Consider the following 21,056-nt stretch of genomic DNA (forward strand, 5'->3'; position numbering starts at 1 on the left):
ATAATCTGTTGCCGGTACTCGAGTTTATTTTATTTGATGTTGTCAGTTTGCAGGGATTGAAAGATTGAAACCACTGGGCACTGATGTAATGAATTTGTTAAAATAAGTATACATACTGTTTTCATTAGCATAATAAATGCGAAATAAAAGCAAATTATTATTGGGTCATATATACTAACTCATGCCCATTTATAATATTGCATTGAATCTTATGCTGTAAGTCAGCGGTCGGCAACCTACGGCCCGCGGGCCAGATCCCGCCCGCAGAGTAATATAATTTGACCCGCGACGCGTCACTGAATTATAGTAATAAAACAACTGTTTTGACTATTATATTCTTTACGTAACAGAATTTGTTGTAAGACACGTGAATACTAAATCATATTATAACCTAACAAGTACATAATTCACGATTTCTCGTTCAATGAGCCTATAATTCAATTATAATTGGACAAATGGCAACAAAACGCAAAAAAATGATGCTGAGTGCAAAGGGTATATTGACGCAGAAAATATTTACATGGAATTTTTTGAGATGCAATGCAATCAGGAAATAAATCGATACTCTATTCGAGAGATGTATCACTGCTTGATTTTTATTATAAAAAGTATCTTTTTCATATGAATCTCAAACAAGTCATTTGTAATTTTTTTTCTTTAATGGCAAGTAAACAAATACAGATATCGCATTAAATAGCATCACATTTGTTTTTGAGTATATTGTCAACATAGAATTCCTAGCGCGTATTATTTATCACATAAGCTTAGTTTGTTTGTATGAAGGTGGTCCGCAAAAATTTTCCCTCACTTAAAAAAGGTTGACGTCCACTCTTCTATGGCCCGCGGCTTCATTACCTATGGCCCGCGTTGCAATTGCGGGAGGGTAAAAAAATCGAACAAAACAAAATTTGGTGTTATTTCGTCATAAAAATAACCAGAAAAATCTTTTGAGACATTATTACTTCACTAATGTCATTGAACTGACTAGTGTTGTGGCTAGCTGAGGCAACCAGCGAAGTTGAATACTGTGCTTGACTAGTCTAAATTGTTAACTGGCTTTCTATCTTTTGGGTCGGGAATATATGCTAGCAAAATAGGCTTCATAAATAACTAAAAATCTAATGAAGAATCTATTAGCCTAGGTTGGTAATGCCTGATAACTAAATATTAATATTATGGCCGAACAATAAAATTCCCGTTGGGTGGATTTTCGTAATCAGCCCAAACTGTATTACAAAAAATGTTGCCTATGTATATGTCAGAAAGTTTAGTAATTACCCTCCTGTATCTCAAATTTGGTAAAATTCCTTATTCAATCAATCTGCAGTTATTTAGAAGTTACACTCTTGTGGTACGCGAACACATTAAAAATAATAGTGTGACCCGCGAGGCCATCAAGCTTGGGCCACACTGTAATCTAGTGGATCAACGCATACGAAGCCACTTCTGTCAAGTTCGGGCTTACGTGGGAAAGTGTCTGTCTACGCGATGGGTAAAGTTTTCTTCGCATTAGTATATATACGATTACAATTAAAGTAATTATTAAACTACTATAATAAATTTCCTGGGAATTGACACTGTTTAACCGCGGCCAGGGCGGTATTACGAAGTCTCCATTTCATTTCTGACACTTTTTTTTGATCAATGCGCGCTGCAGGAGTATGTGTACCAATATGGTGGTAACTAATTTTGTTTGCCTATTTTACATCAAGTTTTGTAAAAGGACGGAAGCCTATGGGCAGGGGGTATATTCATTTGGCTAACACAAACAGTCTCCGAACCCGTAATAGAACTAAAATAAGGGGAATCGGAATAAAATTATGGCCCAACCCTAACCTGGTACACATACTACGGGAGTACCGGTCAATGGGCACTGCACTAGAACCCAAATAAACGACTGCAGGGTGCGCATACGTGCAAACCCTTTTCAGTTCAAAGGGTTATTCAAAAATTCTGAACACCAGGGCAGATGTCAACGGCGGTATATTGATTTGGGTATTTTGGTATTGCGTGCCCAGGCGTGTTTTATGGTTAACGTGGGTCCTACAGATACAGTATAAACCCAATAAATTAACTAGTTTAATCAAATCAAATAAACGGCACCATCCCTAGAAAAGTTAACAAAATAGAATGCTTGAACTAATACAAATGGCGCAATATTGACATATAATAGAAATACTGCTCGTAATGGTGGCAAAGCAAACATTTCGTGAATATGCTATTTGCCACCCGGGAAAGCGACAGTCAAAAGATATCGGGGAATCCCAGAGTGGATTTGGTCGACTTTAAATACTGTTTGAACCTTGACGAGAGAGGTTATCCCGAGATATTTCGACACGAGAAATGTCAATATTATGGGTTACCTAATGCTCTAGTATAGTAGAGGTGTGCAACCTTACATGGGGGTCAGATATAAGCAACCGATTAACTAAACTAAAAGCTCGTTCCACGGACACACCATGCAAAATTGGTACTTCTCCTGGTGGCCGCACAATTTTTTTCCGTGGGCCCCATTTGGCCCGCGGGTCGGAGTTTGCACACCCTTGCCCTAAAGCATCACTTTACTTAATTAGAATCGTTTTTCATAAGAACGGCTCAAAACATTGCTGATATGAGAGTTGTTAAATTTTTTGTTCTTGAACATATTTCTCAATTTTTGACAGTGGCTGCCGCAATATTACAAGTTTTGACTAAAATGCTCAAAGTTGTCTATATAGTACGTGAACACTAGAGCAGATAGCGCACTGAGATAATTAATTTTAATTTTTAAAAAATTTAAGAAGTCTCGTTGAGGATGCGACTGAATTTCGACCCACTCCGTTTCTTAGTAAATGATGCCATTACATATACGGTAATTAATTTTAGGTTCCGGTACCTATCGCCGAAGTTTGTTTTGCTTACACGTAGGGATATTTTGTTCAAAGCCCCTGCCAAAAAAACGCCACCGCCCGAAATAAGAAAAATGAGTAATTATCCAGTTAGGGTTAGAAATACAGATAGCACTGGTAATTTTCAAATCATTTCTAACTCCAACTGCATGGATAATTACTAATTTTAAAATTACTAATTTCTAAAATCTCACATATTTTCATTAGTGGTTTTGTACAAAAAATCCGTCTTCCAGTTTAGAACAAATACATTTGTCTTGATATATGGTATATCAAATCAGCCCATGCAAATTTGCGTTTCAAATTCCTTCACTTATTGAATATTTGGAATTTTATCAAAAAGAAAAAAATAACAGCTTTAATAGCATGTGCCCCGCTCTTCATAAGCAAATTGATTTACAGCTTCTCGTTCAGGATATAATTTAATTGTTTGCTTTGCAATCACTTTTTTAAAAAGGAATCGGAATTTGTAAATGATTTATATGGAATCTATACGAGCGAAATATTCCATGATTCCATCTACAGGCATGAGCAAACTGTCAATTTGCGTCAGCGGATTTACGGTCTCAGGCAGTCACGTATGTAAGGGTTTCGCTTATACAGTGTGTGTATAGGAGTTACGAGTATTTACAATAGGAACCTTTCGAGTATAAACTGTTTACTGTATAAGACGTAGTGATAACAGGAGATTGAAACTACGGGGGTTGAAAGTTTTTGATTGGAAATTTCCCCTCAGGGTCCTAAACCTAGCTTATTCGAGAGAAAATGTGAAGTAAAGTCAGTACTCATTTGGTGAGAAATAGTGTCTTGAGGGGTTTCGATGTATTATCGTCTATATAAAAACGTTCTGTGGAACGAAATTTCACATCGAAAATGTGGGATAGTGTGATCTTTTCAAAAAACCGTTGTTCTTAGGTACCTTGGAGTTTTAGATTTGGATGAATGAATAAGAAAAAAATTAGATGATTGTTTAGTCCAGTGATTCTCAATTTTAAGCCGCGCCCACTTTTTGGAATTTGTCAATAATCTACAAATAATAGATATTAAGGCGAAAGTATGTTTTATTAGAAAAACACATTGAAAATACTCGTATGAAACGTAAATAACCAAAATAAAGAAATGTAAATGTCCAAAATGAGTGGGCGAGATCAAATATATTTCTTTTTTTAGCTTCAGGTTCCCTCGAAAATCGTATATGTCACCCTTGTGGGACGTTCACCACCATTTGAAAACCAATGGTTTTGGGCTTTAGGCAGAGGTTCTCAAACTTTTTTCAAGAAATCCATAATTTTGTAAATATGTATTTTGGAAAATCTCGCCAATGACATGATCAAATACTAGACGGTACACAGTGCTTTTAAGGCCGCAACGTTAAATTACTAATATAAAACAATCATTTTTACATAACATTCATTTCAATTCAAAGCTTCGCTTGTAGGCCGTGAGTCTTTTTTTTATGAAATTGTGACATGGCTTCACTTTGCAAAATAGATAACGCCAGGTTTTAACTCCGTGATGCTTTTCACATATATATTGGGCAACACTCTAATATCAAATGAAAAATAACAAAGAATTACTAGAAAATAAAATCAGTAACTTTCAGGATTGTGTTAACTTCCAGGATTTTGTTTGCACGACCCATTTTTGGATCGCGTCCAATACCTTCGGAAATATTGATATAATTAAAGTAAGCATATTTAGTGAAATTCGTGGCAAAATAATAGTTTGTGCTCTTTTTAAATGAAACAACAAAAATTTTGGTGAATTGAAAAATCTCCTTCCGGCAACTTTTTCTATTTTCAAGTATTGCAAATTTGGACACGATTAGTTGCGGAGAAAATCTTTTTTTTTGACAGCAATTTTCCGAAAGATACATGCTCTATATATGAAACAAAAAATCGGGACAGTGCGAATTGGACAAACCTTGATTAGTTTTCAAGACTTAGTAGTATCCAACTCATATGAATATTAGTAATAATATTAAAATTATAGAAATCGCATTTTGAATAACTTATCTGAGGAACAGCTAATGTTAGATACTAAATTGACGTAATAGTATATATATATCGTATATATAATAATTATTACATAACAATATAGTAGTCTCTCTCTCTCACCAATGAGCCTCCTTGCTCTAGTAAAGTGACTCGCAAATCAGTGATAAATGGACTGCTCCCCAGAAAAAAAAAATATTTTAGTGATATTAAATAAAATAAAAATATATATAAATAACTGTAATACTGCATGGCCGGGACATATAAGTCTACCGGGCGGGACTTCGGACATCTTGTTAAAATTGAAACTCTCGCGGCTAAACCGGGACGTATGATAAGCCATTGCATAGATCCACTTGGTATCAAATAGCGGGTTATTAGTACCTCCATAACAGCATAGTTAACTTCCTCAATAATATATTTATAAATCCAATTATATAGTTCGTCATTAAAACGCCTTGTCGGGGTTCTGATATTTGTGAATCCAATTAAAATGATTCGTCATCCACACGCTCTGCCGGGGTTTTAAAAAGGGTTTGCCCGCTATGCTTGATATGACCTCTGTGCCCTTTATAAAAACACAATATCTGTTATGAAAAGACTATTGTAATGTAAAACAGGTGATAATAACATTGGTGTACTTGGATTCGGGGACGAGAGATAGAAAAAGAAAAACTTTCGTAGTAAGCAGTACACCCACGCTGTTATGTAATTTGAAGTCTCGTGCTTCATTTTAGAGTCCATTGTTCTATTATTTGGTTAGCCGGGCACCTAGCTTGTAAATATTGCCTTGTAAAATAACTTCCCGATAATTGAGGTTCATTCGACAGCAGTAATTGAAGCTTTGTGAAGTTACAGTTGGCTAATAAATTTCTCGAGACATCACGTCACTATTGATTCTACATTTTGCATAGGAGATCTATTACACAGGCATAGCATATAGGCAGACTAATGGAATCGTAATATACTAGCAAGTTTGCAAAAAGCGTAGTCTGAATACTGATCTATGCAAAATAATGTCTAAATTGGGTATTCATATACAAGTTTTCATTATTGCTTTATATCTTTTGTAAATGTTGATATTGTTTGTAAACCTCTCCATCTCTCTTCCTTGTCATTAATATATTTATACCTCACGACGCTATCCACATCTTGTACTGGCCGTAATATTCTTTATTTTTAAAACCACAGAATTAGTATTTAAATTCCTCTATATATTATTATTTTTCTGAGTAAACTTTGATATTTATTCACAGTATAATAGCTGCCTAGAATTTAGATAAAATGTGATAATCAAAAAACATGTTTTCAAAAGTGTTACGATCATGGCATAAAAGAGGTGAGTTGTAATATAAAAATGAATACGAAAATTTTACAATATTTTATATCGCGTCCGGAAAATTTGCGCAGAAAATTTCGCCGATGAAAATCTCGCCGCAGGAAATTCAGTCATAGGAAAATTCGCCGCATGAAAAATTACCGCAATTTGCATTAAAACAGATATTTGTGATAAAAACAGTTAGCTTCATAAGGTTAGGGTATGCTCTTAAATAACGAATTCTTTTTAAATAAAAAGATACTTCAACAACCTGTTTTTATCAAAAAAACTTGTTTTACAGCAAAATGCTCTTGCAGCGATTTTTCATGTGGCAAGTTTTCCTATGCTACGAAATTTCCTGTGGCGAGATTTCCTACGGCAAAATTTACTGCGGCGAATTTTTCTAGACATGCTTGCAATGCAGACTCCTATTATTACGAATAAGACAACAATATGTACATCTTATTATCGTCGAAGTAAAATTATCAACAAATATTTTAAAACATTTATTTAGACGAAAGATTTGTTGTGAAATATCAGATTCTCGCAAAAACCCCATTTGTGATAGTTGTCTTATCCTTGGCGGATACAAGTAATGAATGTCAGCAGTATATCGTTAGTGGATACAAACAGGTCGACCACGGGGTTCCCAACTACGAAGTTCGATTGCCAAAGAAGACGACTGTCAACATTGAGTCTATTACCGGTTCAGCAGAAGTCAAACCTTCCGACGAAAGGCCCATATTGTACAGCGATCTAAAAAAGCAGAATAGCATCCACTACAAAGTAACATTACAGGCGCCCCATGCTGGGGATCACTTATTACAGCTTCGTTATCGGAGTGGCGACAGTAATATCCACACACATCCTTTCCATGTCACATTGGAAGAGAAAACAAACACAGGTAAATCATAAAGACATCAGTAATTATTAATATCTTGTTCCACTAGCATACCATATAAACCCTACATATTTACATACAGTGCCAGACATCCGTAGAGCAGGGAGCACAAGTCAATTGTCGCCAAGTGACACCCAAAAACCAGTCATCCCCAGCAAATCAATGCGACCAGGTGAGCATACATATTATTTTTTATTGGTTACACAACAATTTTCCCTGATGTATGGCGATCCGCGAGTAACAGTGTCGATGGAATTTAGAGCATTATTGAAAGCCATTGGAAATAAATGGTTGATTTTATGAATCGGAATACACAGTAAATAGAGAATGAAAAATACCTACGCTTTGCTAAACGAGGTTCGTCACATGAGATGAGAATGACCGCGCGGTGTTTGCCGCGAGACTTATGTACAATGAGGTGCATAAGCTATAAATCGATTTCCTTTTTATTTATAAGTCCACAGAAAAGTAACGTGCTCAGACTATGACATCAGCAAAAGTCCGCGAACTGAATATTTTTGCTGATACCTCTTGAGCGCTACAGTAGACTTTTTCATTCGTAAAATCGTACTGCTTTTCCCACCGAATGGGATGTCGACTTGTTGTTATTGCACTTCCAATTAGATTATTGCGCAGTTCGCTATTGTGGTTTTTATACCAATGAAATGTTAGATAATTTGGACAACTTCCCAACAATGAAAATACTCGCCTAATATTTTATCACGTAAATATTGTCCTTCTATTAGCTGTATATTTTAGGCGATAAAAGAGTTACATTATTTTTTCAGAGGGAAAATTTCTGGTGAAATATCAGATTCTGACGAAAGGTCCACTTGTTGTAGTAATTTATTCATTACAAGACACCGCGCATGCATGTCAGAAATTCACTGCTAGTGGATATAAGTGTATTGAAAGCGGGGTACGGAACTATGATGTTCAGTTGCCTCGATTTTCGGAATGTAACAGCAGTATCGAGTCTTCTGATCCGTCTGTGGAAGTCAGTCCACGATTTGAAATGCCTTTACTGTACATCGACCTGAAAAACCAGATGAGCATCCAGCATAAAGTCACACTACTGACATCTTCCGGTGGTCGTCACCTGCTTAATCTCTGTCTCAAACGAGAAAACGAAATTCTTCTCTCAGATCCATTCCATGTGACATTAGGATCTGATGATTTGTGTGACGGTAAGAGCTTATTTATAGATTTTTACTTTTCATTTTAGTTATTGATTAATCCACATTGTGGAACCATAAAAATAAATGCCTAATCACACCGGCTTTCTTCACCACCAAATCCACGCATCTGAAACAAATGGGCTAATACTGTAATAGCAATCTATAGGGTATGCTGAAATCTGGAAGTACGCGCCCTCAAGTACCGTACTTGTAGTGAGAGTACCATAACGATTTTATTAGTAAAATATTCCTAACCCCCAACTGAGCCCCGGTACTGCAGTACGGTAGCGGCGGTGTGGCTCGTCATGCTAAGCGTTAGGAATACGCTCGCCACCGCACCTCTGATTACTCTGCGTGGGTTCGCAGGTTCGGATTCCCATGCGGGGATGGACATGTGCGAGAGGATTACTGGACTCCTCGCCGCCGTAGGGTGGTTCACGTAGCCGCTGGTCGGTTACGGATTCCTCCACCATCAAGTCCATTCTTCCGAAAAATAATAAAAAAATAAGTAACTAATCCCGTACCCGACATGGAATGGTAACCGTACAAGAGGCCGTGGTTTGCCATATGGTTGAGCCATCTTATAGGCTTTCATCTCCCCCGGGATATATATGTATATCCTATCATATTCGAATGAGGCTCTCCTAAAATATGCGAATAGTCGTCCAAAACGTGCAGACGATCACCGAAAATCGGCAAGCTGTTTCTCTCGTTTTGTCCCCGTAATCTCGATATGAGAGAGATCGCTGGTGTAATTGGACAATTGTTGCTATAGTTTGGTAAGCACTATGACCTGTTTGCGACGTCGTGGTGACGTAATTTTTGGATGGCGTAGTCAGGTGGGGGTTAGGAATACCATATTCCAGGGTGTTCCAAACACAGGCCCGCGGGCCACGTGTGGCCCGCCTCTTCATTATCTGTGGCCCGCGTCGCATTTGCGCGAGGGTAAACAAAAAATCGCATTTGGTGTTGTTTCGTCAAAAAAGCAATTTTGACACTTTCTCCGTTATGAAAGGTTTGAAATTTTACACTAAATGTAGATATAGTAAGATTTTTGCACATTTTAGTGAGTTTTTTTGTGGTTTTTGCATGCTTTAGCTTAAAAAAAATGTCAAATAATGATCAATATATTTGACAATAGGGTGTTTGTTTTGTATTGCACTGTTTACATATTCTTGGCACTATTGTGGCCCGCGAACAATACAAAAATAATAGTGTGGCCTGCGAGGTCGACAACCTTGGATCACCCTGCCATATGCAAAATTTGTTATACTACGCCCACTGGAAGTAGTAGTAGTAAACTATAATAGACCTCGTTAACTAGACCAGAGGCATTTGTTTGCCATATGTTTAGGCCGTCTTAACCCCTTTGTCTTCCCGGGATGAATATGTAAATCCAATGACTGTGTAGCCAATGGAAGAAACATTGCATAATTTGTTATTTCCTATCAGGACAATGCAGTAATTGGTTATGATTATGTCTGTATGCTGGCGCTAGCTAGTCATGTTGTACTGGATGTCACTGGTGTGTTAAATGTTAATCAATGTGAAATCATTTTTTAAGGTTTAAACTTTGCTGTGCAGGATGCCGGGGTGTCCATCACAAATGAAACCGAACCAGAGAATAAGCAACAACAATTGAAACCTGGTAAATATTCTTGGATAATTTCCACAAATTTCAGCCTTGGTCTACCAGCAGACCAGTCTTCAGTCTAACCATGTGATTGGTTTTAATCAGCCAGTTCGATAGATGAGAATTTGTTTTAAAATTGCTCTGATGTTGAAGCAAAAACGTTGTATGGGGTTGAATTACATAGTCAGATAATGGCAAAACTATTCTTGGCTCTAGCGCAGTAAACGTCAGAACTCTTTAAATAACACTAAACAAAAATGTGTTGTGAAAATATTTTTGTTTGACGTTATTTAACCACTCACGGCGTGTACTTCTTTAGACCCATTTTTCTTTCTTTTCTTAGCTTTTCAATTCTTAGTCTGTTAAATTATGGAGTGAATGCCTAATTCACTTCCTTTATTATAAATTGTCTACTGAGACGAGCATGTTAACACTGACTAGTTCAAATTTCTATTAAACCATAGTTGAGTTCACTTCCGTGACTTTTTTACTTTTTCAGAAGAGAGATTTCTGGTCAACTATCAGATCCTTACTAAGGGTTCATGGATTATTGTGATTTATTCATTGGCAGACACCACCAATGAGCGTCACCAGTTAATTTCTGGTGGATATCAATGCATCCAGCAAGGTATTCCAAACCATGAGGTTCGGCTCCCTCGTTGGTCATCATGTGCCAGCAGTATTGAGTCGATAGATGGATCTGTAAAAGTCAAACCTGAAGAGGGAAAGAATCTTTCCTACATCGATCTTAAAAATCAGAAAAGTGTTCAACAATCCGTTACATTGTTAGCTCAACGTGGTGGTTTTCACTTATTGCAACTTCGTATAAGGAATGGCAATGAAATACTTCACACAGCACCTTTCCAGGTGACACTGGAGTATGAAGATTTGTATGAAGGTTTGTAATAAGTCCTATTTGTCAAACAGGATATGATTTACATATTTATCTCTGGGATAGGAAAGCCGATAAGACGACTTAACCATATGGCGAATCACAGCCTCTCGCCCGGTTACCATTCCATGTCGGGTATGCGATTAGTTAGTTATGATTTCGGAAGCACGGACTTGATGGTGTAGGAAGCCGTAACCAACCAGCGGTTACGTGAACAACCCTACGGCGGTGAGGAGTTGAACAATCCTCTCGCACTTAATTATCCCCACATGGTATGCGAACTCACGCAGAGTAATCAGAGGCATTCCTAACGCTTAGCACAATGACCAACACCGCCGCGCCGTGATATTTGTATGGGTTTTGAATATTCTTCAATCTATTTATACAGGTGGAGACCCATCAAAACCACAACCATCTTATACAAATCAAAGGCAAGGAGGAGAAGTTGGAGGTGACATTTTTTTTTCAATTTGTTTTATTGAGCATAGGGGAGTCCAATGCCGTCTCTATTTCTATTTTAATTGTTCTAGAGGTTAGGTCACTGATGAGATTGCCTTAAAGTGGAATATGTCAAATTGTGCAGTATAAAATTTATCTTGTTAAATGTCATTTATGCTTTATTTCAGGGATATTTGAACCTGATTAAAATTAATAAAAAAATTGTTTCGATTTAATCCTCATCAAACCCTTTTCTAGCTACAAGCACTGATTGTATTACTTAGCCTTACTCGTCTTAAATGTCTACTTTTAGTTCCGACTGCTGATCAGCTGTATGATGAAATTGACGAAGCATATGAAATCCCGATAGAAACTCAACCGAAAGGTACAAACGTTGATTTTATCTAGCAGACTTCACTGAAAGTGCTTCAGATGTATCAGTGGCTGTCAGTTTGCATGGGACTTAATAGTCTTGCTAACGATGTCTTAGGTTCTATCTGCATTTCACTCTTTTAACAGTTACAGACTATGATATCGCAAAATAATTAGGTGGAAAATTAAAAATTTGCTTCTGATAAGGAACTTTGCTTTACGTCGAACTTTCCCATTTATGATGTTTTTATTTTGTATTGATTTAATAACTTAATATTCAGTGCCAGTAGGAGTTATACGAAGGTTTGAAATCGAACAATATGATGATATACAGCTCAGGCAATCTCCGATTCCCAGACCCAGGACTTCAATTTACAATCCTCCACCTTTACCTGTCAACAATCCTCCACCTTTACCAGTAAGACCCGGTGAGTATTGTAATAACAATTTATTTAATAAAATTAGAAATTATTCGTATATGTGCTAACTTCCCAAGCACAATTTTTAAAACAATGAGAGTTTGGGTGAGCACATTACTGATAGAGGAATTGCAATGAACCTGCGACATGAATGAAGCACTTCGGGTAAAGATTGGGTGCTCCAGCAGTATGTGCACCAAGATGGCGCACAACCTGAACACAGTATGTGTACCAGTTTAGGGTTCAGGTTGTGCGCCATCTTGGTGCACATACTACGGGAGCGCCAAAGATTGTCAGGCAGAGAAAGGTCATTCTATGAGGCAAAAATTTCAAGATCGTTTTGATATTACGGTTAATGGAATTAAACTTGTCATAGTTACAACACTTTCACCGCTGGGCCATGCATCTTGTTGGTATATTACAGAATCAAGGAGTTCTATCTGCTATGTGTACTGAAACAAACATCTTTACTGCAACTGCTTAAAATTTTTTTTCTCATATTAGACGATTTTGATGATGATGATGAATGGGATGATGATGATAACCTATATGAAGATGTGGATGCAGAAAAAAATAGTGAAATCCCGACAGTAACCAGACCTCAAAGTACGGTGAATAAGTTCAATTTTTTTATTTTGAAATATAGGGAACAGTGGAAACATCCTTGTTCAAACTGCATCTACTTAGTGCTGAGGTTAAATGCCAAGTGGTGCCATTGCAACCCTAGTTCGGTACTCCTGAAGTATGTGAACCAAGATGGCGGACAACGGAACGTAGTATGTGTACCAGGTTAGGATTAGGCCATAATTTTATTCTAATTTTCCTTATTTTAGTCCTATTACAAGTTCGGGGACTAGCCAAGTGACTCACATAGTATTTGTACCGGAATATATGGCCTAACTTAGCCTGGTACACATACTTCGTTACGGTGTCGGCCATGTTGGTTCAGATACTTCGGGAGTACCGTCATTACTACCCTAGTTCTAGCTCAGTGGTTGGCGCATCGTCTTAAGCGTTAAGAATATGCTTGCCATTGCACATCTGACGGGGTGCGCAAGTTCAAATCCCATACAGGGATAATTATGTGTGATAGGATTGCTGGACTCTCCTTCGTCGTAGGGTAGTTAGTTTTGGCTTGTTCCACTCACAAGTCCAAGCAGCTGAAATAATTACCTGGATAACTAATGCCATGCCCAACATAGCCTCTTAACTGGACAAGAAGCGGTGGTTTATATTATTGGATTGTCTTTTCTATCTACTGTCTTAAATATGAAATTTCATCATATTAATTCAATTTTTATTCGTTCAGTACCAAGTACAGAATTGGAACGGACCAAACAACAAGACACTAAACCTCTGGTCAGTCAGGAAGAAAAAACTTTGAATTTCAATACAATGCCTTCTCTACCATTAAAGCCTGGTAAGCATTCTGTATGAAGTAAAAGTATGGTAATTTTGTATGAGGAGAAAATTATGGCGCTCCAGAAGTAGGTGTATCAATATGGAGGTAATTAATTTTTTTCGCCTATTTTACATCAAGTTGTGTAAAGGGGCTGAAACCTATGGGCGGGGGGATATTCACTTGGCTAACACGACGCTCATAACCAAACGAGCTGCCGTGGTTCGCTCTTCGCTGTATGATTAAACCAGCTTTCTTCTTTCCAGGGATAAATATGTAAATTCTATATATAGATTCTTACCCTATCGACTTGGTACTCCTGAAGTATGTGAACCTAGATGACGGACACCGCAACATAGTAGGGGTTAGGTGCAAATATTACGGGAGTCACTTGGCTAGTCCTCCAAGGGGTAGGGCGCCTATTTTACATCAAATTGTGTAAAGAGACCGAAGCCTATGGGTAGGTGGTATATTCAATTGGCCAGCACAGACAGTCCCCGAACTCGTAATAGAACTAAAATGAAGAACATTTGAATGAAATCATCGACTTTCCTCTTCCTCCAAGAATATAAAACCCTTAATAAAATTTTGTTTCCTGTGTTTCAGGAGAACCAACTGTTCGAGGAATTCTAGAAAAACATAATGTTGACAACTATTGGCCTTTTTTGGAAAAGTTTGGTATTAAAAGTGTTAAAGATTTTGCTCAGCTGAAAAAAGAGAAACTTGAAGAGTTCAGCGTCAAAACAGTAGGTGACAGGATCAGAATTATGAATGCTGTGGAGAGTTGTAAATCTCCTTTCATAAGTTCCAGCGCAGAAAAGAAAGGTAAGTCCAGAATTATAAATAAGACATATTACAATAACAAAAAAGCCAATGGGTCAAAATTTTGGACACTCCAGACTCAAGAGGTATGTGCACCAAGATAGCGCACAACCTGATAACCCTAACCTGGTACACATACTGTGTTCAGGTTGTGCGCCACCTTGGTTCACATACTTCGGGAGCAACAAATTTTGAATATCCTAAATAAGTGCATTTCAACATTTTTGGTTCCAATGAGATATTTTGAGGAACCCACTTGCAATAATTGAGTCTCTGAAATCTGAATTGTGTAATCCAGGGGTGTGCAGCCTGCGGCCCTCGAACCAACTATGGCCTAGACTAGGGGTGGGCAACCTTTTATTGGCTTGCGTGACAAAATCGGCTAAATTTAATGACAAAGTTATTCCGCGTGCCGACCAAAATTGTCACGAACTCACTCAGTTGTTATGTCATAATATATATATTTGTAGCCATATGTCATGAACGGACAAAAAGAGTTCATATAAACAACGAATTGGTCACAAACAATAATGAATGAAGGTAGTTTTATCAGTCTTGAAACGTGTTTTAAGGAGAATAATCTCATATCCTAGGCCTCAGACGTGTGCCGAATAAATGAGCTCGCGTGCCAAGATCGACATGCGTGCCAGAGGTTGCCCACTTGATTGAGTTCTTTCAATAATAATGGATTCTTTTTTTGTAATTATGTTTATGTGACATTTAGTCGATCTAATTCAATGTGTTGTTTATTTTCTTCCTGAAATGTGAATTGGAATTTGTGCTTGCAATGGGGTTGAAGGACATTCCAGAATTTGAAAGAACCTAGATATTGGAATTGAATTTCAAATTTTTTTAATTTTAGAAAACTTTGCTGTTGATGAGCTACTGGAGAAAATTGGCATGATCAATTTCAAGCCTCTATTCAAGCAGGAAAGAATATCGATGGAATTACTGAATGCAATGAAGGATCAAGATTTCAAGGATATTGGAATCAGGCAGGAAAATGATAGAAAAGCCATTAAGCAAGCACTTGAGGGAATGCAAGGATATTGTGACTTGGAATGTCATAAGTATGACATTGCGGAATAAAGATCAAATTTCTGTCTCAACTGATTCTGTAATAAGTTTTTAATTTGTAAAAAAAATTATAAAATATGAATTTCTTTTCGTCTCAGAATTCTATTATTGGCCTAATACTGGGAACCTTCTTCTTTTCATTAATAATGACCTCATCGTCACTAGGTCAAATTCACGAGATATTTGTCCCTTGTTACAATCTTTTCTTATACAACTGAAACGATTGCCATGTCGAATACAAACTACAGCAGGCTCAATAAACATCACGTAAAATATAAAATGCATACCGTTCATACATACATACGGTTGCAAAGTGCGGTATTGAATATTTATATGTAGGTATCTATAATGTAAAAAATCAAAAAACAATCAAACTGAATAAATTGATTCGAAATCAAAATAGTGAAATAAACATAGAAATCGGAGCCCTCTCAGACGCTACTGGCCGCGTTGAAACCTTGATAGACAAGCGATAGAAGTATGGAATTCCTATCAATGTGATTCTACCAGCACTAGCTACAGTATTGTCAAATGAAATCTCGTTTTTTTCTTTTCTTTGTATGTATTGCTCGGCAGATTTTCCCGTTTTCTGCCACGCTCGCTGACCTGGGTTTTACGTCTGTTTCATGGTACGTATTCCGACAGGAACGCGTCACAAATACATATATGGGATAGTATTATTATTAATATTTTGTGATATAATTACACAGGAAAGAACAGCTTGCGGGAAAGCTGTAAAAATTTCAAATGAGGATTAGAACACGGGATATAAATGCCCTACATGAGCAATCTTAATAATTGATATAGAATATCAGTGAAAAAAGGAAGACACATGACTAGAAATAGGTTTTAAATTAAAAAACAATACTGTTAAAATGCTCTCATGATTAGTAAAAACACTGTACTCGAATCGGGCTTAAACATTGAAATTCATAGCGGAACAATTTGCCTTTTATTTTATTTGCCGCATGACAGCAAAGTTATCGCTGTGAGTAAACCACGCGCAACGTTTACCTTGACATCATAGCAATAAAAAAGGTTCGCTGTTATAAAATTTCAGTAAAGTTGCATGGTTTTCTGAAATATTATTAGCAGATATCACCCACCAAAATAATAGAAATTTAGTTATCAATTCAGGCTAGACAAGCACTCTATTCAACTTCGCTAGTTGTCTCAGCTAGCTACAGAAACTCAATGACATTAGTGATGTAACAATCTCTCAAAAGATTTTGCTGGGTATTTTTTATGACGAAACAACACAAAATGTTATTTTGTGGCCAAAGATGGTGATGCTGCGGGGCCACATGTGTCCCGCGAGCCTGGGATAAGACCATTCTGATATAGTATGTGAAACTTGTTTACGTTTCAACTCCAAAACATACCTATAAGATTGGTTAAATTTCCGCAACATAAAAAAATATAAATCTCACCGCCCCAACTAGCCATAGCTTAACTACATCACGCCTGCATTGCATAATCAACAAAGTGAGGATAAAGTAGAAAACATATAAGTTTAATACATAGATAATAGACCAGTTTAGATCCTTCATGGCTTCCCTTCTCCGGTGAATTGTGTTCTTTTTTTCAATTTTGCATGCTACTCATTACTGGTGGGAAATTTACTATTACGAACAAAAGTTGAATATAAAGTTAGCTTATCATGCACAAAAACTTCATATTTTTTCATTTCAACTTCAAAACACTAAACCACACTCGAGCTAATCAAAAACAAAGTCTAAAAGAAATGTTAGCTCATGATGTACAAAATTCCGTATATCAAAATTAACATATATAACAGTAATTAAAAAAGTGCACTCAATCATTTTCGTATTATAGGTTATGATTACTTGAAGGGACTACTATTTACAGAGAGAAAGTGGCAATGTTATTCACATTTATATAAAAATTCAGTGACTAGTATGCGTACTGAGACAAAGTAAATGCCGATTCATATGATCTAATCTAATATTACAGTAATAGTAAACTAATTAATAGCTAATGTATCACGATTATACTAAATTATTAAGGGGAATCAGGAGTCACAGGCGCATAGTAAGGCACATTACAAGATGCAGAATGAGTAGCCCCAGGGGCATCCTGAGAAACATTACAATATAGCATGCTCTCCATTACTGCAAGTGCACCTTTAAAGGATTTCTTGTCTTTTTCCTGCGTAATCCCAACATCCTTCAGATCCTCGTCGCTCATTTTATTCAATAATTCCAAAGATATTCTTTCTCGTTTGAATAGCGCTTCGTTTTTGATCAAGTTAATATCACTCAGAAACTCTTCCAAAGAGAAAATCTCTGAAAAAGAGAAAACAATATTTTTATATCTTGGATGTTGAAGCCTGAGATTTGCACTTTTGAGGCTTTTAACTTTCACATTAATGTGTGTATGTACGGTCGGCGATTTTATAATTCAGTAATCGCTCACCAGGCAAATTATGGAAGTCAGGTGGAGGGCCATACTGGGCAACAAAAATAAGTAAACCCATTTAAGTTCATGATGAGCATAGTAGATAGCATCGTAAATGTAACTATCACACAATCGAGTGTCCTAATTTTTTGGTAAACTGTTTATCCTACTTTCTTTTTATACTCCTGAACTTGAGACATGGACTTTTAATATACTAGCACTGACCATTGAGCAGGCTATCGCTGCATCTTACTCTTTAGAGGTCTCGCGACCCGCAAGTCGGAGAAAACCCCAAATTGATCGAAATATTGTGAGTTTACTTACTTCAAATTTCATAAACAACGAGAGTTTACCGTTCTAATCAGACTATTATTATGTTGCATGGGTGCCTTTTTTTAAAGAGGATATATAACGCCTTCAGTTATTTTTAAAATGAATTCCCGAGAATTACCGTTGTATTTTCCGCATCTCGCGTTAATGTCGCTTTAAATTATATTCTTTCGTGACAGATATCACTTGAAAGCAAACCAGACACTGTGTGGTGGGCAAGAAATACGTTTCCGCCTTGTTTTCCTTATGTCACGTTTTTTTTTGACACTCATTTTTATTGCGAAATGTTTTATTTTATATAATTTAAAAAACAGCGTGAGCAAGCTTAGTATCATCGTCAAATAACAACCAAGTCCGTCTAAGTTGATATTTCGGGACCTAGCTAAAAAACTAGATTGCGCGGCGTTAAGTCGGCTCTGCGTTTCTTCACTATTGTCACATGGCCCACGCTTGAAAACAGAGGAGTGTTTTTTTCTAAAATAAAGGCACAAAACGTTAGAAAAAAGGGGGTTTGAATCTCTAGATCACAACCCCAGTTAGAATAGCTAAAAAAATCGTTCTGCTATTAGATACAAGTATAAGCTAAAATTGTTTCGCGGTCCGCACGGAATGTATCGACATGACAGGGTTAGGACCACCCTGGTCTACCTTATTAAAAAAAAATCCCGACTTCTCTTAGCGCTAGCTAGCTGAATTGCAATCGCGGAACCAACACATAGTGCAAATAGCTCATTGGTTGTATAGTTGAAGAGAAAAGAAGAATTTTTTTAAAACAAAATGCAGCAACAAGAAGAGAATACTAGAAAGAAAAAACAATAACAATTTAAGAAAACGACTCATAAGCCCATTTCGTGTCCAATAAATAGGTTTCAGTGTTTATTTTTAATAAAGAAGGTTAATATGATGCTTGAAGACGAAAAATAAGCAAACATTTTGAAGTTAGAGTCGTCTGGTTAACTTGTAATATTTTGATAAACACCGATAAACTATATAAAATTATGCTATAAAAATTTCTGTGGTGCCCTTCTTTGCTTGATGCCCTAGGCACGTGCTTATATTGTTTAATTGTTAATCCAGCGCTGATTGTAGCAATACTAAACTGCTGTTAATATTGTGAAGTGTACATGTCGGCGTGTCGCCTATGTCGTAGGATAGCATTCTATCCCCTGTTATCTTTAACAAACATACATAAATTTGCAAACAAACATTCTAATAGAATGAAAAAAAATTATCATTACAGAATTAAATCCAATAGCTATCAAATGAACATCAGCAAGTAATTCCTCCCGTTCAATGTTTTGTATGACATCAATCACAGCCAGCGTATAAACGTACCACAGCCTTAACTAACCAGCTATAAAAGTATTCATAAGATTCCATAACACTAATATGTCATGTTATAAAGTTTATAAACAATAGTCCCACCTGTCTCTGTGCTATTGGAGTTTATGAAAGGGGAGTCGGAATTCGCAACAGCATTCATAATTCTGATCCTGTCACCTACTGTTTCAACGCCGAACTCTTTAAGTTTCTTTTTATTTAGCCGAGAAAGATCTGGAACGCTTCTAACACCAGATCTTTCCAACAAAGGCCAATAGTTGTCAACGTTATGATTTTTCAGGAGTCTTCGGACAGTAACTTCTCCTGTGAGTTATGAAATAAAACGAGGATATTTTGTTTCAATATTTTATGTGTGTTTTTTTTTTATTTAGTTTGGACATGAGTCAATGTCTACTTTCACCTATATGGGGATACAAATCGGAACGGGCTTAAGAACAAAAGTGTGACAAACCAATTACCATGTGCAGTATCAAAGGTGCAAGTTCATAAACAAAATTCAAAAACACTTTAGAACTAATCAGGGAAGCAAACTGACTCTAATGATTCATTTTCGCCTATGCCAAAAGTGTTTTCTCAGTACATAAAATTTGGTTGACTATACAGACAATGGATAATTTTGTCTAGTTGCTTTTTATTTACCAATCTATAGAGGAGGCGGTAGGAATATAAATAAATAATCACTTTTACCGGGAAAAGGGACTTCACATGAATCATCGACATCAGAAGTTTCCCATTCTTCGTCACCATCTGAAAATTACAGAATGTTGTTTTATATCATTGTAGAAAAAATAATAGAAAGATAATATATCCCGTTATTAATTAGCTATACATACAGTCTTATTTGACCGATAAAATATTCAGGTTACAAATTTCAGTAAGATATTGCGAATTGAATGTTATCTGAGAATAATGCAAAAATTTGGCGTTGCCATGTGCATTTCTCACTTTCATTGACGATTCTGCAATGGCCATAATCTTTTAAAATATTGCGCATGAAAAAAATCTCTGTGAAAAGCAGAGCCAATTCACTATGAATTGAGGCCGCGGTATGGGGAAGATAAAAACGACTTTGTTTTGCCATTATATTCCTTGATATATGTAACAGTTTAATTTTAGGTCTGTACAATTCAGCGGAATCATCAAAAATATTCCTCATACTCTTCCATGATTGTATCTTGTATGACGTGTAGAAATAAAAGACGCACTGTCGTGCACATCTTCAACCTCCAATTTCACCTGGAAAGGTGTTGTGTGGAGCTTTTCATCGCCATTCCTGATAATGAGTTGCATTAAGTGAGGACCACCAAACTGCGCTAGCAATGCCACATATTGATGGATACACTTTTGATGTTTCAGGTCATCGTATAAAAGCTCTTTTCCCTCTTCAGGCGTGACTCTTACAGATCCATCAATTGACTCGACTCTGCTGATACATGGTGACCACCGCGGAAGCCGAACCTCTTGGTTTGAAATACCATGGATGACGCATTGCTGATATCCATCAGAAGAGAATTGGTGACATTCATCGGTGGTGTCTTTCAGTGAAAACATTACAACTACCCATGAACCTTTTGTCAGAATCTTATAGTTAACCAGAAATCTCTGCCCTGAAAAATGTTAAAGCAATTCTTTGATG

General features: G+C 36.8%; 2 protein-coding genes across 2 annotated transcripts; one reads left to right on the forward strand and one right to left on the reverse strand.

The window, feature by feature from the left end:
* The first annotated feature begins 6,104 nt into the window (after positions 1 to 6,104).
* Positions 6,105 to 15,660, forward strand: LOC120328835 (uncharacterized). Its single transcript, XM_039395379.2, has 13 exons — positions 6,105 to 6,221; positions 6,715 to 7,104; positions 7,184 to 7,273; positions 7,890 to 8,288; positions 9,844 to 9,927; positions 10,412 to 10,810; positions 11,193 to 11,255; positions 11,556 to 11,627; positions 11,896 to 12,042; positions 12,538 to 12,639; positions 13,343 to 13,453; positions 14,039 to 14,257; positions 15,117 to 15,660. Exons 1-13 carry the CDS (start codon positions 6,185 to 6,187, stop codon positions 15,341 to 15,343), a joined length of 2,340 nt encoding a protein of 779 aa, XP_039251313.2. The 5' UTR covers positions 6,105 to 6,184; the 3' UTR covers positions 15,344 to 15,660.
* A 1,371-nt stretch (positions 15,661 to 17,031) lies between these two features.
* On the reverse strand, positions 17,032 to 21,021 carry LOC144425269 (uncharacterized). Its single transcript, XM_078114822.1, has 4 exons — positions 20,626 to 21,021; positions 20,108 to 20,167; positions 19,505 to 19,723; positions 17,032 to 17,637 (listed from the first exon to the last, which is right to left on the reverse strand). Exons 1-4 carry the CDS (start codon positions 20,969 to 20,971, stop codon positions 17,354 to 17,356), a joined length of 909 nt encoding a protein of 302 aa, XP_077970948.1. The 5' UTR covers positions 20,972 to 21,021; the 3' UTR covers positions 17,032 to 17,353.
* Between the last annotated feature and the right edge of the window lie 35 nt (positions 21,022 to 21,056).

The sequence above is a fragment of the Styela clava genome, chromosome 7 (genome assembly GCF_964204865.1).
Source record: "Styela clava chromosome 7, kaStyClav1.hap1.2, whole genome shotgun sequence".
NCBI classification, from domain to species: Eukaryota; Metazoa; Chordata; class Ascidiacea; order Stolidobranchia; family Styelidae; genus Styela; species Styela clava.

What these genes read in the sequence shown, in the direction of transcription:
- LOC120328835 (XM_039395379.2), top strand. Translation starts at nt 6,185, where the DNA reads ATGTTTTCAAAAGTGTTACGATCATGGCATAAAAGAG. An exon ending in ATCTGATGATTTGTGTGACG is followed by an intron (nt 8,289 to 9,843) that starts GTAAGAGCTTAT and finishes TCATTTTTTAAG; the next exon opens with GTTTAAACTTTGCTGTGCAG. An exon ending in TTCCAGCGCAGAAAAGAAAG is followed by an intron (nt 14,258 to 15,116) that starts GTAAGTCCAGAA and finishes TTTTAATTTTAG; the next exon opens with AAAACTTTGCTGTTGATGAG.
- LOC144425269 (XM_078114822.1), bottom strand. Translation starts at nt 20,971, where the DNA reads ATGTTTTCACTGAAAGACACCACCGATGAATGTCACCAATTCTCTTCT. An exon ending in GGTTGAAGATGTGCACGACA is followed by an intron (nt 20,168 to 20,625) that starts GTGCGTCTTTTA and finishes TGTAATTTTCAG; the next exon opens with ATGGTGACGAAGAATGGGAA. An exon ending in ATGTGAAGTCCCTTTTCCCG is followed by an intron (nt 19,724 to 20,107) that starts GTAAAAGTGATT and finishes CATAACTCACAG; the next exon opens with GAGAAGTTACTGTCCGAAGA.